The following is a 27,538-nucleotide window of genomic DNA, read 5'->3' on the forward strand; positions in this document are numbered from 1 at the left end:
GCAGGATGGTCAACCATTGCTTCATGTTGTTCACAGAGGAGCAGAGACCAAACTTCGGTTAACTTATTTTGCTTTGTGATTAGTTATGTGACACATTGATTGGTTATATGTACAGTATGGTTGTTTTTTTTTTATCAAATGTAACACTGAGTTTCTTCACTAGTATCAGACTGCACAATGGCTCAGTCGTAAAATAAAAGAACGTTGCGTTAGTTTGACATTTGAATCATTTATTAAACCAACGTCCGTTACACTTCCAGAGTCTTCCCTCGGACAGAGTGTGAGTGACAGTGGACATTAAGATACAAATGAAAAAACCTGGAGGGTTGACGTCGAGGTGAAGAGCAGTTTCACAGCAGCTCTCTCACACCTCTTCTTCATTGTCATTTTCTTTACATCAGACGAACAGCATCGACACCGACTACCAAATCATCATTAGTAGGAACCAAGTAGAAAAAACAATCAGAAAAATGGATTAAAAGAGCTTAATCTTTTTTTCTTAGTGGATTTTTAAAGCTAAATACTGTAACACTTATTTTCTGTAAATTCAGTTCTCCTTGTATATTCTCATATTTTAGTAAATTCAAGTTGAAGAGAGTGAAGACCCTATGTCTGCATGCTAATCTGTTGATTTGCTGGGTCTATCTACAACCATCTCTCACATAAAACAAAGACACTCTCACAAACACACAGCACTTGCACACTCAGACACACTGTCGCAACATCTCCAAGGGCTTATCATTCACTGTGATGTTACAAAAAAAAGAATATCAAAATGTGTCCATATTCATACCTCATAAAGAAGTTGTCGAACGAGGGACAGGTTTGTTCTGTTGATTTTTTTTCTTATAGGAATTTTCTCTAAGAAACGATTGGCTGTCTGAACAGATCCTTCATGTTAAAAACAGACCATAATGAGAATACTTCTTAAAACGTAAAACTGCCGTAGCAAACTAGCAAGTTGACAGCTGCAGATGGCACAGGATGGCCTGTTCAATGTCTCTGTTAGAGGACGGGAAGCTAACTGGCAACCCAGTTCACTTACTTGTGTAGTTCACACATGGTATCTTGTTAGTTGGTAAGCTAGTCACCAAGTCATCTAAGGGTCACCTGCATTGTGTGTACAGTTAGGGCAGTGTTTAAACCTGGCAACCCCACTATGAGGACAGGACAGCTAGTTGGATTATAAGAAAATGGTGGTTAACTTCCGCAGGAAGGGGCCAGACCAAAAGCAATTCACCTATATGACCCTATATGAATCAGCCACAAAGAGTTGTAGCACCTCGTCCGGAAAAGAGAAACCGGGTCCCCCTTCTGGAGCCAGACCTGGGAGCGGAGCTCGCCGGCAAGCTTCTGATGGCCGGCATTGACACGTGGGGTTCGGCCGGGCACAGCCCGAAAAAATCTATTTGGAGCCGCCCCCATGCGGGCCCACCGCTCACAGGGATGGGCAGTGGGGTTGGGTGCATTGTGAGCCGGGAGGCAGGGTAAAAATGTGGACCTAAGTGTGCTGACCCCTGGCATCACAAAACTGGCTCTATGATGGTGGAATGTCAGCTCTCTGGCTGGGAAGGAACAAGAGCTTGGTGGAGCAGTACCAACTAGATATAGTTGGACTCACCTCCACACATAGCACTGGGTCCGGAACCAAACTCCTGGAGAGGGTCGGAGTTGCTCGGGGTGAGAGGTGCCGGGCGGGTGTGGGAAGAATCACGAGCCCATGGCTGAACACATGTGTGTCAGAGTTCTCCCCAGGGGGAACTGCGAGTCGCTGGGAGTCACTGTTGGTTGTGATTATGCACCGAACAAACAGCTTGAAGTACCCAGCCTTCTTAAAGTGGGTGGTGTCCTGGAAAGGGCGCCAACTGGGACCTCTATAGTTTTGCTGGGGGACTTCACTGCTCATGTGAGCAACGATGGAGAAACCTGGACGGGGAGGATTGGGAGGATTGGCCTGCCTGATCTGAACCCAAGTGGTGCTCTGCTGTTGGAATTCTGTGCTAGTCATTGATTGTCCATAACAAACACCATGTTCGAGCTTTGGGCGGTTCAATAAGTGTACTAGGTACCAGATCGTTCTCGGTCAAAGATGGCAAGCCACTTTGTGGTTTCATCATCTGATCTGCAGCTGTGTCATGGACACTCTGGTGAAGAGAGGAGCAGAGTGGTCACTGATCACCATCTGGTGTTGAGTTGTATCACATGGCGGAGGAGGCTGCCAGAAAGACCTGGTAAACCCAAACATGTAGTGAGGGTGCACTGGGAACGAGCGGCTGTGGACCCTGTCCACGAGGTCCTCAACTCCCACCTCCGAAAGAACTTTTCGTGAATCCCAGGGGAGGATGGGGACATGGAATCCAAACGGGACATGTTCAAAGCCGCCATGCTGGAAGCGTCGATGACGGCTGTCAAGATGAAGAGGGAGGCCTTTCGGGGAAGGGCTGCAGCGGTTGTCAAAGCAAAAACCCCAGTATGAGAGGAATTCAAGGAAACTGTGGAGAAGGACTTTTGGTTGGCCTCAAGGAAGTTCTGATGAACTTTTGGAAGACCCAGAAAGGGAAAGCAGAGCATAGCTCAGGCTGTGTTCAGGAGAGAACTGCAGAGCCGTACTGGGGGTGTTGGCGAGCAGTTGAAAGAGCACCGTGAGAAACTCCTGAACCCGACCACATGTCCTCCACGGAGGAGGCAGAGTTTGAACACTTGGGGGAAGACATATCCATATCCCTGGCACAGGTTGCTGAGGTAGTCAAAAAAGCTCCTCGAGCAGCAACCCGTCCGGGGTGGATGAAATTCGCCCCCTTGACACGCACCTTTAGTGTCCCATGGAGGTTGGGGACAGTGCTTGTGGAGTGGCAGACCGGGGCAGGTGGTAATTATTATCACACTGCTCAGCCGCCCCGGGAAAGTTTATTCCAGTGTTCTGGAAATGACACATCAAGGCATCTTCCTCTGCAAATTTCTGGTTTGCCCGGACCTTCAAAATTTCCTGCGGATTCCTCCAGACAAATCACTTCTTTTTGGAGTATGAATCGGACGTACAGTTACAGATATCGGGGCTTAAAAACACTTTGTGGCACTTGCATGGATTATGAGTGGAAACCTGTGTAGTCCACAGACCGTTTGGAGATGGGTGTAAATTGCCACTTTTTAAACTTCTTTCAATGTGAGAAAAATTTACACTGACAAGACTTGGGGGAGGGAACGAAAAATGAAAAAAAAAACAAAAAAAAACACCCTGTCACAATAACTTCCACGGCAATTTCCACTGTTACATATGGTGCTTTTTCTTCTCTTGCTTCTCTATATACTTATTTTTACATAGTCTGTACAGTGTCAATGTACATGTTATCTATGTGGAGTCAGGTGTATGTCAGAGTGAGTGAGCTGCACATAACACACACACACACACACACACACACACACACACACACACACACACACACACACACACACACACACACACACACACACACACACACACACACACACGGTGACACTCATCACAGTCTCTTCACAAAAGAAAAAAAAGAGGCTCATTTGGCCAAAGATTAACTGTGAGAGAGTGTCATCTGGACCTTTAAGGTGGAAGTCAGTGTTGTTTCATGATGGTCCCTATGTGTGTGTGTGTGTGTGTGTGTGTGTCTCCATGGAGCATTTGCAATCGTCCTTTCAGTTGTGTCACACAAAAAAAACCCAAATGAATCAAACTGGTACAGCAGGATTCACACAGTCACACATCAAGACGCATGTGCCCTACCATATTGAAAACTACAGTCGATCGCACATCCACGCAATCATACACGTACACACACACTCGTGCTTTGACAAAAAAAACACATACGCACACTGGAGCCTACGATACAATATCTCGAGAAGGCATTAAGGAAATCTCCTCAAATAAATATAAATAAATTAAATCATATAAAAAGAATGGGTTAAAAAACATAGAAATTCTGTTAAATACCGCAAAAATCTCAAATGAATACAATAAACAACAGTACTTGCTCGTAGACAAAGACCATATGGATGCAAAGAGACAGGTACGCTTTGTAAACAATGACAGACAGACAGACAGACAGACAGACAGACAGACAGACAGCGGGTAGAAACATTCATAAATCATTAGTGAGCAGAAAGGCCTGTTGGGGCTCAGTGGTGGTGGTGGACTTGCTCTGTGGGGTCAGGTGGGGTGGGAGGATGGGCCCTGGGGGGTATTTCGCTGGCACTTCTCGAATCCCTCCCAGGAAGTACGAGCGTGCTGTGCTGTGTCGAAGCGTTACACACGGGGCCTTATTGGCAGTGCTGCTGTCACCCCTCTACCGCTGTTGTTCATGGATTCAGGAGGGCTGTGGTCAACTGGACAGCACCGAGTGCTGTGGACGGAGTGGACAGACATGACCAGATTTCCTCAAGATTACCCAATGCTGAAGATTACAAGATTGTAGATAACGATAACAGATGCTAGATAACAATAGCAGTTGATATTCTGCACAGTATTTAACACTAAGTGTACTGTAATAGCACTACCACGATGTAAGTAGACAAAGTCACCTATTGGTTTGTGGACTGCCCTTATGAAGCCTCGTCTTGGATTACGGCTGTCGCCATGTTTTTTAAGTTACCATATCTAGAATATATATACAGTATATAGTATACGACTCTGGTAGCTACACCGACCTGTCAATCACAGTAAGCCCGCCCTACAGCATACCCAGCTTTATGGTGTGTTTGACTCTAAATGGAGCATAATTTACTAAATGAACATCATGCTGTATTGAAGAAGACTTGAAACTAGAGATTGAGACCATAAACTCATGTTTACAATGTTTACTGAGGGAATAAATCAAGAGAGAAGTAGAGTCATTTTCTCATAGACTTCTATACAACCAGAGGAGTCGCCCCCTGATGGTTACTAGAGAGAATGCAAGTTTACAGATCTATGAACCTTTTTAATACCAAATAGAATGCAATGTAAGACCTGTTTCTCTGTCATATTAGGTATGAAAGTATAATGGAAACAAACAAGGGAGGGCAATGTGTGTAGAATTCTTCATTATTATATTTTTGTCACTATTTTTAGGAAACACTTAATAATAATAAGGAACATAAAGAAAAGCGTCAGAAGATGAATGGCTTGGATTAACCAATTATAAATTAATTCTTAAACTGACGCTTTCTCGTTATGAGCTGATGAGCTTCCTAGCTTTACTGTAGCGACGGTGTTTGTTACAGGTGTGATGGTGCTGACTGAAACTCCACGGGCAGCACAAGCCAATGGCCACTGTTTGAAACCACCCCGCTTTAAGTCTCTGGGTGTAACTTCTCTGTGCGCCGCTTTTGAGTTGCTGAGCGCCTCAGGTTTCTACAGGAGCGCTCTGAACACCTTGAGTTGAAAATAATTCAAAACACAGAGTGGAAAAGTGCCCAACTTAGAGAAATTAGCGTTTGTTTCCTCATTGTAGTGACTTTTGCTGGATAGCCGGAGCTTTATGGCTTTACTAACCATAGCTACTGTGACCTGAGGGTTAGGCTTAAAAAACGACTGCAGTACAGGTAAGTTGTGTACTGTTAACTATTTTGTAGCGTACATTTAATAGTTTGTGTTTACTTTTTCGTTGATAAAATAAAGAAGCAGCAGCAAACTGCAGAACATGCTCTGTCTGATCAGGGCCCTACTATATATATATATTAGACTTTTATATTACACTATGATAGACTTTTCTAAATTAGATTTAGGGGGAAACTAAATTCAAGGGTTATTTTTAAGACGTTATGTTCACTTCATACTTTCTCGAAGGAAAATTCGAACCCAGTCTATGCTTAGGTGTCTGCAAACACAACATGGAGGAAGTGTTAAAGCGCCTTAAAGTCTAAACACAACTAGGGGCGCTATGGTGTCGCCATTCTGGTGGCTAAGTGGCCAACAGAGCTATATCACCTTATCGTTGTCTTCTTTTACAGCTACACCTGTTTAAAGTCTGGCTGCTGGCAGGCTACACTCTGGCCCATTGAGGCGGCGCACAGTTCGCCATCTTGAGGCAGGATCCCATCTACTAAGTAGCGGCAGTGTAAAACGTGGACGCAGCTTCACCTTTACGCCCGGTGTCTGAGACCTGCAGACCGCATGGTGCAGCTAGGCTTTACATCTTGTGGAAATCTGGTGCCGAACCCTCTGAATGCATTGCTTGGCCAGTGTACGTGTGAGAGACTGTGGCAGAACGTGGGTGTAATATATGTTTAAATGAACGCATCATTCGTCTCGCTGATGATTCTTGCTTCGCAGTAGATGGTGCGTTACACCGCAGAAGGGGGAATCCCTGGGGCAAGACTTTCCATGTGCGTGTGCGCATGAGCTGATATGCGTGTGTCAATTTCTGTGTGCCAGTGTGTGTGTGTGTGTGTGTGTGTGTTAAAGCAGGGGAAAACCAAGATCACAAGCAGTTCATAGGAAACAAAGAAGCTGGATTTAAAATGAACCTTCAGGTCCTGAACTCTGAGTGTGCCAGTGACAAAGAACACGTATCCGGTGAAATGATGAGATCCCTGCTAATTCCTTCATTCTGTACGTGTACACGGTATTAATGTATGTGAAGGCACACACAGTACTGTAAGCATATGAAAACCTTGGAACTCCAATACTGGTGTATGTAAATGTCAATTAAAGGACTACATCTACAGAAATAGAAAAAGAAAACAGCTGGTTCAACTCAAAATGTACTGTGGTGAAACTCCAAACAAGGCAGTTTTGTTAGTTCCAGAAAAGTAAACATGTCGGAGAGGCAAGGTGCTCACCCAGCGGCAACAATGTGTGTGTGTGTGTACGTATTTCTATGCTGGGTGAGTGTGTGTGGGCCTGTCATGGAGGGGGTTAAAGGGAGCGTATGGGAGGCTAAAGTATGGATGTGTGTGTGTGTGTGTGTGTGTGTGTGTGTGTGTGTGTGTGTGTGTGTGTGGTGGGGGGGCTATAGGATTCCGTCCATGAAGCTGGTGTCCAGCCGCTGGATGAGCACGCGGATGAAGGACATCTCCTTGCGGGTGTTCTCGAAGATCACCCTGGGGTCGTCGGACTGGCAGCGCAGACAGTTGGGGGCCATGACCATGGCCAGGTTGTTCACGTCCATCTTGGTGATGACCACATTGGCAGACTGGGCAAACACCTGAACACACGCAATGCAAAGCAGAGGAGCGGAGAGGTGGCCTCAAGTCAGAGTCAAGACATTCCATAGACTTTTTATTGTTTAAAATGTTTACTTCAGCCATTTTGATCTGAACCGTAGCTATACGTGAGCATTTGTTCACTGCTGATTAGCATTAGTTTGGCTAACATACCAGCATTGAAACCAACAAACAAACATGGTTTTGCATACAATATGCCAATAAATAGTTTGCTCACTTTTATTGTTGTTGAGGGTTTGTTTCGCTAACAGCTAGCAGCTAACGGAAATACCAGTACACACACTACTGAGTGCATCGCCACTGCTCCGCAGGCAGACAGCTTGGTGAGTTTTTTTGGGGAGGGTCGTGTGAAATGTCTTACGCAACGACTTTGAGTCGATTGTCTGCATACGACGCCGCTTGTTTTTAAGCTTAAGTAAGTTTAAGTTTAAGTTTAAGTAAGGTTAGCCAGTTGTGAGTTGTATTTATTCAATCACACAATACGTAAGTGTTTCACCCAAATTACAAAAAAACCAACAACAAACCAACCTACTTCTCATTATCTTCTGTATGCATAGATACAAACCATGGCTACTATCTGTGCAGACAGCTTGGGTTTCACTTTTCTGCATCAATACAATGGAGCTAAATAGAACTTAGCATGTGCTGCTCACAGAATTGAAACATTTTTGAAAAAATCTATTTCTGGATCTATTTGTTTATAGATCCGGTGTTCATGTGCCTCTGGATAATACACAGTTATAACAGTTTAACTATGTCTACTTTGCTAGAAAGTACTTAATGCTGTTGACAAACTTAATTCCATTCACTTCTTTTGTATTGCAGTGGAGGCAAATATAACCAAAAGTGATACCACAAAAGGGAAGTGAGAAAATACTGGTTTTCACAATTAGGCTCAACCGACACCACTGAGGAAACATGCTTTCTAAGCCAGTCTCAGGTGAGAAGTAATGAGGTCTCTATCAGTTGTTGTTTGTTTCACTTCTCATTCCCCTTTTTTTCTTTTTGGGTGGGGGTGTGGTGTCCTTAAACTGTTTCACTTAAAATAGAAATAGGTACGTTTGGGGGCGTATTTGTTTGATTGACAGGAGTCCTGTTCCAGTGTTCTCCCTTTAGTAATTTAAGAAAAGTAAGCAAGTGTAAAAGATCATGACTTAATATTGATATTGTTACGATGTTACTAACACAATATCTAAGTAAGTAATGATATTAGTGTCGGGCTGTGTCTTTGCTTTAGGATTACATTCAGTAGAGGTTGTGGAATAACACTGTGTGTGTGTGTGTGTGTGTGTGTGTGTGTGTGTGTGTGTGTTACCTGTAAGAAGCGGATGAGGTAGCAGAGCACCAGCTTGTTGATGTGCGGCAGGCCCAGCACCACGTTGACAGCGGCCTCCGGGTTGTCATAGTGACTGATGCACTCCTCGTAGAACTCATGGGGGATTAGCGGCTCCTCCAGCTCCCTGTACCAGAGCTTCAGCAGAGACGCTGGGGACACACGGGGGACACACGGGACACACACGAGGGACACACAGGGCCGCGTGAGAGCATTCAACTTATTCACCTCATGTCCATGACAGCAGCTATCCTGTGAGTGGCAGCAGTGTGGAACCAGGTCCACTGTAGACCAGCAGTGATCTCAGTGTGCTCAGCAGTGTGTGTGTGTGTGTGTGTGTGTGTGTGTGTGTGTGTGTGTGTGTGTGTGTGTGTGCCTGTGTTTACCTGGGATGTGCGGGTCTTCCAGCCCTGTGGGGATTTTCCATTGATCCACTTGCAGCTTGAGGGCATTGACTTCATCTATGTCCCCCGGTACCCTGGAGGTCAAAGGTCACAAGCTTGTTACACTTCACCTTTTACCGTCTCTCTGCCTGGTCTCCTCTCTATTTGTCTTTATACCTCTGACAAAAACTCAAAAATCCTGCTGACAGTGAAGGAGAGAACTGGAGCTGAGCGGTTTATGTTACACAGGAAAGTGGATTCAACAGTCGGAATCGACTCGTCATTAATTAAGGCTTCAGCGGCATCATAAGCTTAGATGCTGTCTGTGGGAAACCACAGGAGAAATCTGATTTCCAATTAAAGACCCACAGAGTCCTCTCCTTTCTGTTCGACTCACAGTCCTGTCGGCTCCCTCCACCCACCTGAAGATGCCTTCCATCTGGTCTCCGTTGAGACCCAGAACCTCTTCGGAGAGGCGGGTCTGCACCCAGGGCAGCTGGTTGTCAGGGTAGCGCTCCTTCTGCAGCGCCATCACCTCATCCAGGGAGGAGCCAAACATGGAGGGACTGAAGATGGCGTTCCTGGCGTGCTTGATCTCCTCCACACAGGGCTTCTGTAGGCCCTGAAGAGAGAGAGAGAGAGAGAGAGAGAGAGAGAGTTCATGTTAATACAGCGGGGCAGGTGAAGGGCAGCGTGGGTACTTGAAGGATGTGGGTCAGAAAGCAGCAGGAGGAGATTAAAGTCACATATTGAGATGTCAGTGGAAAGCATTGGTCCATCCAGAGAACACAGTGTGCTGCTAGAGGTGAGCAGGTAGCGACCTGCTGACATTCTGGCACCAACATGTACATGTTAGCATGTATGCTACGCAGGCTGTGAGCCGAGCTGCTGCCTGCTGAGGACAGTGTGAAAGCACCTTGGCTGCACTTTAGATTTGAGTTATCAATCAAGGGAAAATATAGCTTTTAAAAGCCCTCAACACAATGAATCCAAGAAGTACGTTTGTAGCCAGAAAAGCTTCCCGGAAAGATTCATTCTTCACACCTGGAGCTCTGGTTCAGAGTCAGAGCGATTACGCTGCCATCTCCTGGTGTACTGGAGCATCACAACACTTTAAAACCCACTAAGGCTCCAAATCAATTGATAAGGGTTATATATTCTAAGTTCGCCAATGCATACATCTCCACCCTGCACATTTTAAAAAGCTTAAAGGGACAGTTCACGCCCAAAATCAACGTATTCTTTCCTCTTACCTGTAGTATTGCTATTCAAATCTAGATAGTTTTGGTGAGTCGCCTAGAGTTGGAGATATCGGCCATAGAGATGTGACATGCAATATCAAAAAACTCAACGGCAATGTCTCCGTCCAGAAATAGTGATCCTGTTACTCAAGATCATCCACAGACCTTGTAGTTTCTGCCATAGTTCCTACATGAAACTGTTCCAACAGGGTTTATTGGTGATGGTGGAAAAATGACCACCATCAAAATAAGCCTTCTAGATTCATCGTGTTTCCATCCTCTGTGATTGTTAATGTTTGCAATAACTGCATTGCAGTGTTATACATGTTTTTTTTTTAAATCATCAAATAAAATCAATCAATCAAGCAACACACACACACACACACACACAAAATACACGGTATCTACAGGTGGGACTCTCTCGCTGCATGCCGGATACTGGGACCAGTCTAACTACTCATGCTTCCATGTACATACAGTAGATCACCTCCTCCTGTCAGTACTAAATGTGTATTTGAATGTTGGGACACAGTGTCCCACCTCCAACAACTAGAGGATTAAGGACAAAGTCAAACTAAACCCGAACCAGCAAAGAAGTGATTCTAGTAACAAGCATTGTGTGTCTGTCAAAGCCTGAGGGATCGTCTTCCTCTGAGCCACAGAGCTCCATTGTTGTCTGAAGACTTCCACACACACTGTAGTTTATTTTGACTCAATCCCACATGCAAATGCTCACTGGAGCACCAAATGTGGATTCATCCGCTGATGAAAATAGTCCCAAACAAATCAACTGTTTTTCTCCTGTTTGAGTAACGTTTGCTGAAAACTACAGTGACCAGCTGTTTTAGGAATCTTTTTAAAAATATGAAACAGTATATTTGTGAGAATGGGATTTATTGACAACAAGAAACTGTACACTAACATCAGCTCTTATAGTTTAAGGAAAATGAGTAATGTTGTTTGATGGCAGCAGAAACAACAACATGAAGACACTTACCTTCTTGGCACCAGTCAGAGCAGCTTTTGTCAGTTTCCTGTAGCAGTATTTAGCATAGCTGCTAATGGCCACTCCTGAAGAAAACAGAGAAAATAAGACATATTTACGCCATGAGAAGATTTCCTGTTTTGTCATTGTTTGCATGCATATACTGGTTCAACAGAAACAGCTTCCTTCAGTGTAGGAAGTTGGAATTTATAAGAAGCACAGGGTCAAAGGTGACGCAGCCGGCAGAGAAGAGCCATGAGTCATGAACCAGAAAACCACTTTTAATTCTAATGCTCAGCCAAGCAGTCCATAAACACGTCTGTTCTCAGAGTTACAGCTCAGAGTAACAAACACGTATGATTGTTGTTCATGCAGACATTCATTATACATGAATTATTATTATTAAAATATTACCTCAGACTGTATCCATATAAAAAACACATGTTATTGCCTTACATGAGTAAATTAAATATATCAAAGCTGATTAATAATTTTTAGAGTTTATTGTGCTATATTGTGGGAATAAGAATAAATATGTTATCATGACACTTGGGAACAGGACTGAAAAAAAGGTTTTTAAAGTCAACTTACTCTCTTTTTTTCAAGATTGTTAAGATGGTTATATCAAAACTAACAATTTGATGTTTTGCTCTCATTTTAAAGCTTAAAAGCAATCATGTAAATTATGAAGCCGATGTGGTCAACACTTCAATATCTCAAACATAAATCATTTCTTTTTAGGCTTTTTTTTTAAACTGAAATGCTATTTGCCATATCTGTCTTCATTCTCCATGATGTAGCTCTCAGTATCGGTTGGACAGTGTTCACTGTTCCCAGTGACTAAACCTCACAACCGCTCCTGAGTTCATTTAAGCTCATGACCATTATTATTTATTTGAAGAAAGCTACTCACAGGACAAAGACAAGCTAAAAAGCATGTTATAGATGACAGTAATTGTTGTTCACTCTGTGTCCCTGTAGGGGGCAGCAGAGCACCAGAATTAAGAAGCCCATCCAAAACCCTTTAAGACTGAAATGAAGTCTCTCACTGCATCTCCTGCTCGAGGACAACGGTTGTGGGATGTTATTTAGTCGCTGACATGTTGCATGTTGGCCTTGATGTCACTACAGAGCCTTCAACGGGAAATGATATTCTACATGGGATTTGTTGGATTGTATATCTGTATCAGTTTCCCTCTTATCTGATAATTCATCCTGTAGTTCCCCACAGACTGTCCTCAGTGCAGCTAAAATCAATACCCCACCCCGCCCTTTATATTAAAAAGAAAAACATTTTTTAAAAATGCAGAATCTGTCCAACTGCACGGACGAGCTTGTGGCGATTGTAATGCCAGAAAAGAAGCAGTGTTCAGCTGTTCTGTTATCTTTGGCTGGAAGAGACCCATTGAGATGGGGGGGAGACTGAGAATTGTCATTGAAAGAAAGAATAATCTCCAGCTGTGAGTGTCGAGACCAAAAACTAAAAAAAAGGTCCACCTGCGCCATCTTTACTGAGACACACTGTCCAAGACACCTACTGAAATCCTCTCTGATCTCTTTAGTCACCTACAGAGTCACGGCCTGATTCAGTTATTTACAACATTTGTACAAAACGAGAAGAACTGACGTCCAGCACAGCTCCTAAATTGACCTCGTTGTGTCAAATGATCGTGCCAAGGTGAAGAATGAACTTTGAACTTTGGCCAACATGGACGAGAAGTCCTTATGCTCAGAATGATCAAGCTCGTGTGATATGATCAAAAGCTCCAGAAGCCTGAGGTGAGATTGTTGTCTTAAAAGGTTCTCAAACACCCCTACTACCTGTTAGAGGCCGCAGTGTTTATTCCACCCCACAATATGTTCCAAATATATATATATATATATATATATATATATATATATGAACAAACCACTAACCCGACCTTCTCCTAAATACTGTAGTATGTTCATGTACTCCTCATTTCCAAGAGCAAATATGTATGAAAGAAACAAAGTAAATTAATTATGGGGTTTTTTTGCTAATATAACAAGTAGGGAAGGTTTTTTAATGAATATATCTGTGAAATGTTTGACAATGTGTCTCATTTGTTTTCTTAAAATATCTGCTGATTATCACATTCATGGTTCTGTTCATGGATCTCAAAGACTTTGTTAAAAGGTTTGGAAAGATGGTGGTCTATTTACTACATTACTGTCAGTCAATTCATGTTTCAAGGACTGTACACCTGTCTACCACAAATATATATTATTTTATTTTATATGTATATTCTATCCCTGCATTTGATTTTCTGCACTGTTTTATGAATTAAGATTGTAATTTGTTCTTACTTGTGTGATTTCCTTTTAATCATATCTAATGAGCACCTTTGGAGGGAATCTAAGACTTTCACTGGCAACGACTGCTTCTCTGGAATAGTTATGTCCCTGACAATACAGAAGTTATTGTTTTGGCTCACTCTCATTGCTCTTTTAGTGTCGTTTTCAGCTGCAGCGGGTTTCAATGAAAAAGCTGCTCAGCAGCAAACAGACACAGTTAGAGACGAGCTGCATTTAGCAGCTAAAGAGTTAGATGTTTCCAGAAGAGACCAAAATTGGAGCAAAAAGGAGTTTGTGGCCCACAAATCTCAGTTATTGCACGTTTGAATATTAAAATAGTGACAGTGACTTAAAGCACTTGACACAATGTGTTTATATTATATAATAAATAACCATTATGTAATATAAAACCACCATTATTTCCTAACCTCAACCAAAGTTTAAGGAGTTTAAACTAACAGGTGTCACAGTCCTTCGTTTGTGCGGTACGATCCAGGCAGCAATTAGGTTTTCTTTCAAACTTTTGTCACATGTTTTTGTGACGCAATATCATGGACCACATAGCTGGTCAAAGGGGGATTTTGGTTCGAGGCCATCCTCTGAAGACCATGAATATCAAAAATATACCTACTGGCGATCTGGGCCAGTAGTTTACACAAAGAACAATGGAACATTCAGACGGTTGCACCGAGTTCACCGCCGCCCTTAAACGCAACGACAACGTCTCTCCGAGTGTGTGCCGCCCCCTCACCCTTGGTGTCGTTGAGAGGGTCCATGTGTCGGCAGATGTAGCCCTCCAGGTAGGTGTGGAAGCGGGGCGTGGGGGGGAAGAAGGCCAGGCAGATGGCCATCAGCTCCCAGCCTCGCTCCAGGCTGTCGTAGCGGAAGTTCTCTGTGGTCTGGCGACACAGCTGGATGTAGAGCTCGTCGCGCAGGCCCTGGTTGCTCCACCCGCGCACCACCACCTGACGGGAGACGGGCACAGAACATTGTGGAGGCTGTGGTTGAACTGAATTGCACTTCTTATTAGTAATCGAAGCCTTGATGTTGCTTCTGACCCAACCAACTGTTTCAATGAGTCTAGCTGACTACACAGGCTGCGTAATGACTCGCCCGATACGCAATGTGACCCCGAACCCAAAGGGATGGATGGATAACTCGCCGGTGAACATAATGGAGCATTGAGCAGCTAAAGAGACAGATATCTTTCTCAGGAGTCGGTGGAGACCAAAAACAGAGCAAAAAGAGAGAGAATATCGGACTTACATTCATCAGGTGGACTGAGAATGTTGCTCTGGTTCTGCTGAATGTGTCAACAGGCAACTATTTGTTAAGACGTCAATCAAATGATAATGTGATTAGCCTCGCATGCCTAGCAGGACTGTGCTGTCCACCAGCTGCTAACAGCTAACAGCTAACGTTAACTAGCGCTCTTCCTGCTGAGTTCAACACAGAATTGTTGTTCTGATACTGGTATTGGTTTTGGAACACCATGTTTATCTTTTGCGTGCACGTAAACATTTGGTATCGATGCTACACATAGTTTAACAATGAGGCTGAAGTGAAAGCTTCCCCTCAAAGTCACACAGTGAACAAGGACACACAGCTTGCGAAGCCTCCTGCACACATCTGCAGTACTGCAGAGAGGACAGTATAGTGACAGTATAGTTCAGTTTGTCATCTGCAGACACTGCAGAACCCTTGTGTATGAATCCCACAGTAGTTAGTTTCCAATGAAGAATGAAGCTAACATCTAGACTAGAGCCCTACTGCAGCTATGCCTGAAGATGAAGTGTCAGGTTCAGACCAAGGACATCATTGCAAAGTCAAACCACTACAGAGGCACACCAAGGTGAGGCATGAAGTGTGAGATAATGAGTGTGAGGAGACCGGAGCGGTTCAGGCTTTTCCACAGACCTCCAGCGCCACGGCGAGGGAGTCGACCTTGGCGCGGCGATCTCCCATGAAGGTCTGAATGAGCTTAAAGATGTCCACCGCTTCCCTCTTCACGGAGCGGTCGGAGGTCACAATCATGGGCTTCTTGATGGGCTCACTGCTCCAGGCCAGCATGTTGGCGATGGACACCTTTCGTCTGAACAGACCCTGAGAAAACAAGCCGGGGGGATGGAGAGAAACAAGAGGCAGAGAGCAGCAGAGAGGGTGAGAGGAGCGGCAGACACACGGGAAAGATGCCATTTGATCTGCTTGGATTGTTCTCATTCTAATAAATCCAATCCATCGGGTGGACTGTCCCTTTAACCCTGAGACATAGAAGGCTGTATTATGTGGCATGCTTTGAAACGTGGCAGGAAGTGGCTTCATGCATCTCGGGCAGATTGGATGGATTGAAATCCGCTTGTGAGGTGGTTTTAGACACATTCTAGCCAGATGTTAAAAAGGTATAAATTATGCATCTGTCTCTCCGAGACGCATACATAACCTTTACTCCCCCCCACCCACCCACCCACACACACACACACACACACACACACACACACACACACACACACACACAGTGTCACCACGTCAGTAACTAAGCAGTCCACTCACTGTCTGATTTCCTTTATAGACCCTTTTATACAGCAGACGTTTTGACTGGCCGAAGCAGGAAAAAGCCCAGGGAGGAATTACTAACATTCATGACGGCTGCATTCCATTCAGGTTAGCCAGCTCACTGACACGGCTCGCTAAGACACTTAATGGAACAGAGCAATCGTTAATGACATCATTTACACCTGTGCTTCTCCTGCTTTGGCAAGTCAAAAATGTCTGCTGTGAGAAGGGTCAACGATGGTCTGTCTCCTCTGTACTATGGATCGTTGTTAGCTAACGTTAGCTTAACTGTGTATTTTTTGGAACTACTTTTTGTCAGTTAGCATTCATTTCAGGTGCATTACCGCCTCCTTCTGGACCGGAGGAGGACCGACACTGAGACGAATGCGCTCTATGGTGCCAAGTGCAAACGGAAGTGTCTTCAATCTCATCTGGATTTTATGGAGCCAAACATTAAAATCACAGACCATGGAAGCTTTCAGATGATGTGCACTACTTCTATGTGGTATGTACATGTGGTGTATACGTAGATCCCCTGTCCCCCCTAAACTGCTTTACGTGGGAGAAATTGGTTGTGATTAAAAACGAGGTTCTGGATGAATTTCGGTCTGGATGGGCAAAATGTTAATACAAACCTCAATCAAAAGATCAGATCGTATATTTTTCATCCAAAAATCTCAACACACTTCCATGTCTCTGAGGCCAGAAACATGATGGACCTTGTGTTAAGAGGTTTCCGTCAAGCTGCGGTTTCCTTCAGGCTAAACTCATGTATTATGTCTTGAGCAGCTAAACCTGATTAGTGATCAGCTGATAACTGAAACCAAGCAGTGTAACCCAGTGAGACATCAACAGTAATGCTTTAATCTGTACAGTATGTGATTCAGGAGCTGAAATGTTAAGCAGTACACTTACACTTATGACAATAAACAATTTCAAGATATTGCGCAACATTGTTGGAGACAATTTTGGAAATAGTTAAAAGACATAAAACACCAACAAAAGCCAACCAAACGTCAGAAACACACATCCTCTCGACTACCTGCGTGTGTTTGTTGAAGTGCTTGGAAGCCCAGTTCTCGATGTCTGTCTCCGAGGAAGGCTTTCTCAGGGTGAATTCTGGGAAAATGCCACAGCTGGCGCTCGGCATCATGTTCCTGGCATTTCGGCTGGCCTCAAACTGGGCGCAGGCTCCGAGGTCCTCCGACTGACGGGCGAAGAAACGGAGGAGAGAGAAGGGAACAGAAAACGTCAGTCATCTCTGCTGCAGAACTTTTGGAGCAGCTGAGAGCTTCTGTAGCGCTCAGAGGGAGCTGCCTGGGATTAATACTGACGCGTTAATACGTCAATATGCACAAGGTCATCGCAGTGCTACAAAGAGTCCTTTTATGCCTCGGCGTCTTGATTGAAATAACAATCGAAAGTAACGGCTGTGGATCAACAAAAGAATGACGCAAGAAAAGTAATTCAAAGGCAGCCACCAACATCACAGCTAGAAGAGCCCTTATATATATATATATATATATATATATATATATATATATATATATATACTGTGTAGAAGGTGTGAAGGAAGTACCATATGTAGTGTAATGTTGCCATGGAGACATGTTTTTGACAATGCATGTTTGATATTAGATTTAAAGGTGCAGTGTGCAGGACTTGGCAGCATCTGATGGTGTGGTTGCAGAGTGCAAAACCACGGTAATGCTGTTCTCCTCGCTCAGAGGCCAGCCATACCATAATACCACTACTTTAGGAGCAACAGAAGTCAGATGGTGGCTGGCAGTACCACGGTTTTGCACTCTTGACGTAAGAAACGCAGAAAACCCTCTCTAGAGCCGGTGTCCTCCGTGCTCCCTCTGTAGATATGAAGGACTCATTCTCAGCTAACGAAAACACAAGGATTCTTAGTTTCAGGGGATTATACGCTAATGACAAAATAAATATGAGTATTTATTTAGCTAATAGAGCCCCTGATACGACCTGAAGATACATTTAATACTCTATGTCAAGTCTTTTACAGTATTATTGCCATTTGGTATTTTGTTCTTTATATTTATTATATGGTATATGCTTAATACATAATGTATTTACTTACTATTTGATGTTGACTACTTGCGACAGCTGTGGTATGTCTCGTGTGCTTGTACAAGCATTGTGGGAATTTAAGATGGCGACTCTTTGTAGTGTCTGAGTCTGAGGAAGAGCATAAAAGCCTTCTAACGGGAGCTACTTTTTAGTTTCAAATCATGTTTATTCATAACACATTTCGTGATAACCTGTACCTGTGGCTGTCGCAGGACTGTGATAAGCAAATGAAATGATCGGACGGTAACGGTGGCAGCCATTTTTACATGACAGCTATCCTGGAACCCGTTAGTCTTTCTCTGTTGTTGAATAAAACTCTTGTTTGTTCTCTTCCTTCAAAGTCGGATTCGGCTCAGCAGATTCCTCGCTTCACACCCTCATCGCTAACCGGAAGCGTTGCGTTGCTGAATTTAAAAAAAGAAATGCAAAGCAAGAGAAATAAAATGGTGGGAGCAGGCCGACACAGACGGGAGCGACAGCCTATTTTCCTCTTGGCTAAGTGCTTCCCAGCCCTCTTATGTCCTCGGGGGCCTCTGAGGACTCGCATAAAAGCACATGTCATCATAGCAGCCGGTGCTTGTGTGTTCATTTCATGTCTGTCTCTTTACATCACACTCAAACAACACGAAACATCCGTCTGTTTCTGTATAAATACAGATTGGTTTGCGTCTGAGGCAAATTCACAGTACTCTCAGACTGAAACTCATCATCACATCACACGTTCCTAGCACACAGTGGCACATTGACAGATTCAATCAGAGCTATGAGCTATGAATTTAACATGACTGCATCTTCAGAGTCAAGCCCTTCATCCATGATGAAGACATATTCTACTCAGAGACTCATCCCACGTGCATTGGTGCCAGTACAATAAACCAGCAGCATTTGGGGGTACAAATTATGTAGATTATAAAATATTTCTTGCCGCTGCTGCTTCACATTAAAAGCTTTCCACCTTCAATACCAGCAGGAGGCTTTTATTGTGAAGCCGCTACAGCGATTGCAATGTCTTTGGAGCAGAGTTCGTTAGCAGCAACTCCTTCAATCAGAATGCAACAAGATATGGACAGTTGACAAAACAATCTCACCTCAATGTCCACACAATTTGTTGCAGAGTTTTTCTTAAATAATCATATATATATATATATATATATATATGTGTGTGTCTGAAAAAAATATTCCGAACAGCCTCATCTTTCTCCTCTGTCATCATGCCTTCAAATTTCCTGCATGACATTAGTTTAATTTGAAGGCAGCGTTACTATATTCATAGAAATAGAATAGGAGTAGAAAGGACATTCCCATTCAAAATCAATGTAGCAGGATGGTCAGAACGGCGGCCATTTTTATGTGTACCGTTGTAGCGGGCTAACTACCGTGCCAACTTACCGCAAATGGTGGACTCACTGAGGTGAGGTTTTGCAGTAACGACTAAAAGGAGCAGTGGAGTAGTAACGTTAGTAGTAACGTTGGGAAGCGTAGAGAGCCAGAGCACATGAGTAGAATGTAACAAGTTAACCCTTCATCAACACAGTCTTGTCACAGCGTAGGAAAACACGATGCTATCACCAGATGAGTGCCAACTTTGTTTTTCTGTAACCAGTGTAGCAGTTAAAGCATGGTGGGATTAGCAAGCTCGCTAGCTAACTAGCTGACAGCTGGCTAGTTAACTAGCTCGCTAATTCCCCAATGCTTTAATGCTACACTGGTTACAGGAAATGAGCGGTGGGTCTAGCGGTGGCGGTCCCTCTGCTCACTCCTTGTCAAGAGGGACAAGTTATCTAGCTAACTAGCCAGCCGTCAGCCTCTCTTCCCGGCAATTGCCATTTTCTTTTGTACTAGTCAAATGGAAAACGGTTCCAAAATCGTTTCGCTCCTGTGCTACTTCTATAGCTGTGTCAGATGAGCTTCAGTCATTAGACTGAGTTTACCCAGTTGCCATGGGAATATTGATGTTCAGATTTCCATTTTCACTGAGCACTTTATGTCTGAGCATCTACATTTGCTTTTGCTGATGGAGCTCATGTGGTTTAAAAGGGTCGTCAAGCATTTCCAGTGCTGGATGTATTATGTCATGATGTGTGTACACAGTCCAGGGATGGTCTGCATAAAAGAACTACATCTCCTTTGTTCACCAGATGGTGGCGTATCATTATAACATTGTTAAAACAGGTGCAACAAGCACATTTGCACATCCTTTGTTTTACTATTCTAGGTGTGTATATATATGTGTGTGTGTGTGTGTGTGTGTGTGTGTGTGTGTGTGTGTTCCCAGAGCGTGGTGCCACTGCGGGTGCAGTGAAGTGTCTCACTGGACCAGGCGGTAGTGTGACTGTTACATAAGCCAATCTAAGGCTCAGCAGCATTACATGAAACATCCATGACTTTCTACCAGGGTTGGGGGTTTAACACGGGACAATATCAGACCTGACTGGGAATGCACTGCTGGTGTGTGAGTGTGTGTGTGTGTGTGTGTGTGTGTGTGTGTGTGTGTCTGTTTGGGTGTTTCAGTGACTGTAGTTCCAGGTAAGGCTTCAGCTCTGCAGCTATCTAGCTGATCAACTGCTCTCATTTATAATTCACATTGTTCTGTGACCACAACAGCTCTCCAGAAAGAAATCGTTCAGGGACTTCCAACCTGGATCCATAACCACATGTCGTCAAAAACCAATCGCAGTGTTCTAGAATTTACATATGACCTACACTATGGTAATCAATAACGTACTGGATCTCCAAAAATTCAATTCAAAACCAATTTTCATGAGGACAACAACTAAGTAGCCAGAGAGCTGAGATCACTTCATAATAAACTGATGGGTATTGATTTCCGAAAATGATAACTCTGGTTTATCAAAAGTTGTGTCTTATTTTGGTAGTTTTGTCCATCATTTTAATGTAATATAATACGTCTGGGATCTGGGAACGTGGCGACATCACCACAACAAATTCGAGGCAAGAAACACGACCAGAGAAAACAAATAATGACCAAAATAAGACCCGAGTTGTTATTTTTCTATACTCCTTAATGTGGACACAGACTCCCAGCATGCAGCAGTACCTGTGAAGGGTGGAGGTAAGGCTCGGGGGAGGCCAGGTTGGTCTGGACGGAGAGGCTTTTCTCCAGCAGGGCCTGGGGGAAGCCCAGCCGATCGAAGGTGCTGCGTTTCCAGTGGTGGCCGTCGCTATGCGCCAGCGCCTCGTCCTCGCTGAACGCCCTCACCACGGGTCCCGGCAACGGCAGAGGCAGCGCCCCGTCACTCTCGTAGCCGTCTTTGGCGCCGCCCTGGGCCGCCACCCCGCCGCCCTGCCCCGAGTCCCAACTGCTCCTCTGTTTCATCACCTGCTGGGCCTCCCAGGCCAGCCTCGCCTGGGCCAGCATCGCCTCGGACGCCGTGCCCGCCAGCTCCCCCTCCGGCCCCCCGCAGCGCGCCAGCTCCTGGGGGAGAGACGGCTTGCGGCTCTTGCGTTTGCGGTTACCCCCGGGGGAGAAAGCCCCAGGGCCTCCGGTAGAGGAAGAGGAGAGGGAGTGGGTCTGACTGGACGTCCAGGATATGGAGTCCTCGTAAAGCAACCTCTGGCCTCCCTCTCCACCCTCCCCACTGTAGTCCAGCAGTAGGCGGGGGTCCCTGATCAGAGACTGGCTGTGCTGCAGAGTATAGGACCCCCCATACGAGCCACCATAGCCCCCTGTAGTGCCGTAGCGCAGCAGGCGGTCGGCGGTCTTGAAGCGAGGGCTGGAAGACGACTGCTCCACGTACACCAGCTGCTTGACATACTCCTTCCCCACAGGACTGTACTCCAGACTCTGGGTCTTTTCTGGACACTTCTGCCGGGTCAAAACCAGCTGGCCGTAGGGCGACTGGCCCTGCTTGGGGGAGTGATAGAGGGGGGCCGAAGACTTGCGAGCAGGTGACTTGCCGGTGCCGTAGAAGGAGTCGGAGAGGTGCATGTCAGTGGGCGGCTCCTCGTAGATGGGAGGGGGTTGGTACTCTGACGGCGGCTCCTCATACAGCGGGGGTTCATAGCCGTAGCGAGGCGAGGGGGGCTGGGAGTCGGCTGAGGAGCGGCGGTGGGTGCCCGTGCCGCCCAGCTCGGCCCGCTTCAGGAAGGGGGACTGGCGGCGTTCGGTGTAGAGTACGGGCGAGCCGTCGGGTTCCGGGGGCGGGTTTCCTCCAGAGGAACGGCGGGTTCGTGAGATGGTGCCCCCTCCAGAGGGAGGACCGGGTGTGGGGGGGTCGCAGGGGGAATAACCATTTCCCTGGTGGGCCAAGAAGCTGGGCTCTCTGTCCGTCACCTTGATCAGCATTCGCTCCTTCGTACCCGTGTTCCACCTGAAGGGAGAAGTCCTGAGAAGAGAGGGCAGAAGATTAAGGGTCAGGGGGGGGGGCACTGATAGAGAGCTGCGACATTCACACCACAGGACCTGGCAATACTTTAAAGAAGCTACTTTATTATCATATCCTTTGTGCCAACTGTAATAATCATCTACATGACTTCAACTTTTTGCCAGAATATCATGCTGTTCTAGTCAGGTTATGTGCATTTAATGGTAATCTGACATCTAGACTGCATTAAAACGTCTGCAGAGATGTGGACTTGTGTCTACTGGTACCGGTCAGCCAGTGACGTTTGATCCAGGACGTCCAATTTGGGTACTGGATCCAAGAGTTTAAAGGCTTATCAGATGCCACATGATTTAAAAAGGGTTTTCAAAAAAAACATAATCCAACAATCAGGCCCACTCTACACAGTGATTGGTGTGAAGGGTTGGAACTCTTTTTTTCCTTCTTAACACAAACCACTTATGGCACTTGAGTGTACAATCGAGTGCAACACTATGAATGTCTTTGAGGAGAGATTATTCAAAAGTGTGCTCCGTTATCCACATTTGTTCAACTGATTACATTGATGACAAAAAAAAATGTTTGTAACGTTATTTAACCAGTTGAAATCCAAAGAGACGAAATGTCTTTTGCGATGGCGACAACGGAGGAGGTTAAATCGACACAGTGTTCGATACATACCAGACAAAAAGGAAAGAAGACATGACTAAATGACGTTTGTGGTTAAAACTTCTCATTCCTTTTGTTTAGCTGGTGTCGATGGTAACCTGCGGAGGACAGCTTTGTACTAAGTCACACAAAAGATCATTTTCCCTTTGGCTGTAGTTATACATATTAAAACATGAACATGACAAATGGTAAGTAAGTTTGGTTTTTGTTTTTAATATTGGCAGTCATAGTTGAAGCTCAACTTGCTCTCAGGTCTTTGTGTCAAAAAAAAAAAATCTTGGCAGTTTGGGCAAATTAATAATTTTGAAGTCAAAAGAAACATGCGTGAAAACAAACGTTTTTTTTTTTAAATTCTAGACAATTTTGTTTTCCCAAACATGAAATCAAGTTCATTAGTTCACATTCACTCAGCGGCTCCTCTCACAGGCGGCTTGTTTGTCAGACAAACAGCTCGGAGGAGGGGGAGGAGGAGGGGGAGGAGGGGGGAGAGCGGTGTGGGACGCCGGAACAAGGAGCGAATTGGGCGCGAGGGACGCAAGTGTGACATCGATTGCGGCATTTGGCCGCCCCTCCGTTTCCAAATACTGATCCCCGGGGCCGGCGCTCAATCGGTGGCAGTGAGAGTGTTTGTGTGCTTGTGAGAGAGGGAGGGAAACAAAAGCGGGGCAGGATTAAGCATTACGGGGCAGTGCTGGCATCCATCACAACCAGTCCGGACTCTCACCCGCTTCCTCAGTCCATCATGCGTCCATCCATTCCTCTTCTCTTTCTATCCGCCAACCTTTTCTCTCTCCTTGCTCCTACTCATTACAACACAGCGGACGTTGTTCTTTCTCCGCTTATCCTTAATTATCATTAATTATTCACCATCGTTTGACTTTCAAATCAATCCACTCATTCCAGACCTTTTCCCAGACCGTCTCAGCCCACAGAGTCTTCCTCTTCATCTCACTTTCCCTCACCTAGAAACTCATTAGTATTGCTCCATCAAATACAAAAGTGGCCAGAAGTGCGTACATGTTGATTGTGCCAGTGATTTAAATCAGCATAAAGCACAACTACGGCCGAGACCGGCTCTGCTTATCCACATACTGTGGTTTGTAGGATGTCTTGCAAGAAGTTTTTTCCCCGGTTTTTAGGAGTTTTCCTTTGAAAGTCCAGCAACACTTGCCAATTTTCCCTCGTCTTTTTCAAAATAAACTTCCGTCTTCACAGTAAAGATTGTCGTTTAGGTTCCAACAACTATGGAAGTTACGAGTGAAACACTCTGGACGTGAACAGCTGGTCTCCTAGACAAGTCACTTGTCCACCTCCACCTCCTACCTGCATGGTGTTTGACGCTCTTTAGACTTCCTTGTTCTGGATTAGGTTGAATAAATAGGATTTGTTTTCGTGGGATATATAGACGTTACACTGCATGGCTATGAACAGTGTATGAGAACAACCTGACTGGCTACGTTCACCTTGTATGTATTTTATTCATTCAGCACAATGATTCTCAAAGGTTACCCTTTGGTCTGGAGCTCAGTTTATGTGAAAGACGGTGAGAATCTCAATTCCAGTGAAAAACCAGCGTTCAATAATCTATTACAATCACATTATTTATGAATAAGGACATGCACTTTGACCGTCATGCTTATAAAAAGTACCAGGTAAAAATGAAATGTAGAGAAATGATTCCTTTAAAAAATGTACAAATTCAAATAGATCATATGTCTGAATAATGTGTGTTTAATACATGGTTCAGGTTTTAAAACATGCCACACAATACACTAGTATTGTAAAAATATATCTGTTCTTTCAATAAAAGGGAATCCAAATAAATCTGACAAATTTCTTTTGTTCACAAATAATGACAGTGTAAGAACAAGCGTTCAAACAGCATTCTGCGTGTTGCGCTTACAGAGAATATCCCTTCCCCCTGTGGTTATTTGTTATGACTTACATAACACATGAGCTCTCACTGCGGCCGCATTATTAGAAAAGACACGATAATGCTGTCCGACTCTCAATAAGTCACTCGTGGTTGTCCTGATGCGGTCGCTCTGAGCCCTCTTTGCCTCGTGGAATCACAGACGGTTACATCACAACCGTCCAGATTCTCAACACATGCAGAGAAGAGAGAAAAGATGCATATTGTCTTGTCTTCACAAAAATAAAGTGTGTTTTCTACGTCTAAATTGTGCTCCAGCTGCCCTCTGGCTCTGTCACGGTTTCAATGGAAATGTTTCAGAAGCACAGCGTCTGATCTTCAGAAGCCACGTTTATAACGGAGTTTAGAAATGTTTTTTCCAACATAAATACATTTTTGCAGCTCATTTAAAACTAGGGCTGGGCATCGAACCTCCTCCAGTTAAACGATACCTGCGACGATCATCTGCACATCTGGTTTTTCTGTACGGTCCGTGTTCTGCTCTGCATGCTAAAGTTCAGCTGGAGCTAACGCGAGGCTTCAGCTGTCGGAGTTAGGAACGTCTTTTAATTCCCTCTCAGTGGTGCTAAGATCATTAGTTGATTAACGGTGCAATCAACAGAACGCTCATCGATTAGACAATTATTATGTTGACGCAAATGGTATGCATGTTTAAAACTGATGCATTTATCAATAATAAAAAACATTATTGAATAGTAAACTAGACTATTAATTACAAGACAAAGCGTGGCGCTGGTAGACCTATGAATAATAATCATAATGCTGCACCGAGACAACGCCGCATGTGATGAGAAATAGTTTGTGACTGAAGGTAAGTATGTCGGAGAAGCTTCTAGACCAAAGCAGCTCGAAAATAGTATAAAAACATCGAAAACACTGTAATAAAAAACCTAATGAATAAAGTAATTTACACTCGTTTCAACATTTTATAGACACAACATGTAAAGAGTTCATGTGTATCAGGTTTACACGCCGTCCAGACCACATGCTATCTGTGACTCCACTGGCTAGTTGCCCACCACTGCTCCTGTGTGTGAGTCTGTGTGTGAGAGTGTGTGTGTGTGTGTGTGTGTGTGTGTGTGTGTGTGTGTGTGTGTGTGTGAGGGAGACTGAAAGACTTGGTAGACACTTCACACACAACCAGATCCAATAAGGAATGCGTGAGAGCAGATCTCCAAAGCCATCTGGACTGACAGTCTGCAGCTGTGCCACCAGGCCTCTCAGCGCACGCACACACACACACACACACGCGCACACACACACACACACACACACACACACGCGTAACATCAAAGAGTGTCTTGGACCCTACATGAATAATTCCCTTTCACAATAAGAGACACAGAGCAGACAGGTAAAGACCGGCTGCAGGAAGGGGAGGTGACAATGACAATTCACAATCTTTTGTGCATCTCGACGTTAAACTGAAAGCACGTTTTAGCCTCGTTGATTGAACATTGACTAACCGAGTCTCCACACACAGCACAACATTCAGTTTTTTTCTTTCTTGTGAAGCTCCAATATGTTTAGGAAAACGGTGCCCACCATAAAGGGTCATAAGCTTCTCCTGTGACTCATCCACCCACTGACAGGCCCGCTGACGTGAATCTGCGACTTGTTTACCGCTTCTAGCATTTACACCTGTTTTGTTTGCATGGCACCGAAAAATTGCAGCTCCTTACAGCGCCATGTTCCTGAAAATAAAAAGAAACGTCTTCCGCCGCCGACACAAACATCCACTTCTTCTTCTGTTGAGTTTTACGGCGGTTGGCGTCCATGAGTGCTGCATCATCTTCTGCATTGCCGCGGCGTGTGTGAATATTCCTGAATGTGTGAATATTCCTGAATGTGTGAATATTCCTGAATGCACGTGTGAACGGTGACAACATCACCAGCGGTGAATTGCAGCTTTGTGCCACGGAGCCATTTCTTTTCATGTGAAAAGGTCTTTGTTTGACGGCTGTTGCCATTGGCTAGCGGCACAGAGACTCCGCTTTGAGGGAGAACAATTACCCTGGAAAATAAAAGCGTGGTGCACAGGTGTTCAAGACGTTTCCTCGTTTTTAGTAAAGCCTGAGTTCATCTGATAAACCCGTCCATTAGTCAAACTGTACTTACTAGCTTAATCTTGATTGAGCATGCTAATTGAGGAGTTTAATTGATCTATTTTCCTTTCGTTCTTAATTGTAAAACATTTCTTTTATACATGAGTTTATCACACAGTCCACATTGATTCTATCTGCATGTGACATTGTAAATACAGCCTGAGCACGTAACCCCTTTATTTACATTTTATTCCTGTTATTTCCCTGGAATACATCGTACTGTACATCTCTGTTCTGACTGATTCACTGCATATAAGAGAAGGACAAACATGCAGCCTATAAGTGAATTCATCCTCTCTCTCTCTCTCTCTCTCTCTCTCTCTCTCTCTCTCTCTCTCCTCTTTCTCCCATTTCCTCCCTCCTTTAATAGGATCCTTGGTAGAGCTGTGTGGAGGTCAAAAGCTCCCATC

The 27,538-nt window shown here is 44.5% G+C and overlaps 1 protein-coding gene across 1 annotated transcript in view; it reads right to left on the reverse strand.

Annotated features, from left to right (window-relative positions):
- Positions 1 to 244: 244 nt before the first annotated feature.
- Positions 245 to 27,538, reverse strand: part of arhgap39 (Rho GTPase activating protein 39) — a 73,846-nt gene continuing 46,552 nt past the window's right edge. Inside the window, exons 3-11 of the mRNA XM_068707825.1 lie at positions 21,137 to 22,424; positions 17,030 to 17,194; positions 15,352 to 15,537; positions 14,186 to 14,399; positions 11,131 to 11,204; positions 9,315 to 9,514; positions 8,896 to 8,987; positions 8,492 to 8,661; positions 245 to 7,157 (exon numbers count right to left, since the gene is read on the reverse strand). Coding sequence (XP_068563926.1) covers positions 6,963 to 7,157; positions 8,492 to 8,661; positions 8,896 to 8,987; positions 9,315 to 9,514; positions 11,131 to 11,204; positions 14,186 to 14,399; positions 15,352 to 15,537; positions 17,030 to 17,194; positions 21,137 to 22,424 — 2,584 coding nt within the window. The 3' untranslated portion in view covers positions 245 to 6,962. The remainder of the gene's footprint in view (positions 7,158 to 8,491; positions 8,662 to 8,895; positions 8,988 to 9,314; positions 9,515 to 11,130; positions 11,205 to 14,185; positions 14,400 to 15,351; positions 15,538 to 17,029; positions 17,195 to 21,136; positions 22,425 to 27,538) is intronic.

This window comes from Cebidichthys violaceus, unplaced genomic scaffold (assembly GCF_023349555.1).
Source record: "Cebidichthys violaceus isolate CVI_PGR_0920_01 unplaced genomic scaffold, fCebVio1.0.p SCAF_13, whole genome shotgun sequence".
NCBI lineage: Eukaryota > Metazoa > Chordata > Actinopteri > Perciformes > Stichaeidae > Cebidichthys > Cebidichthys violaceus.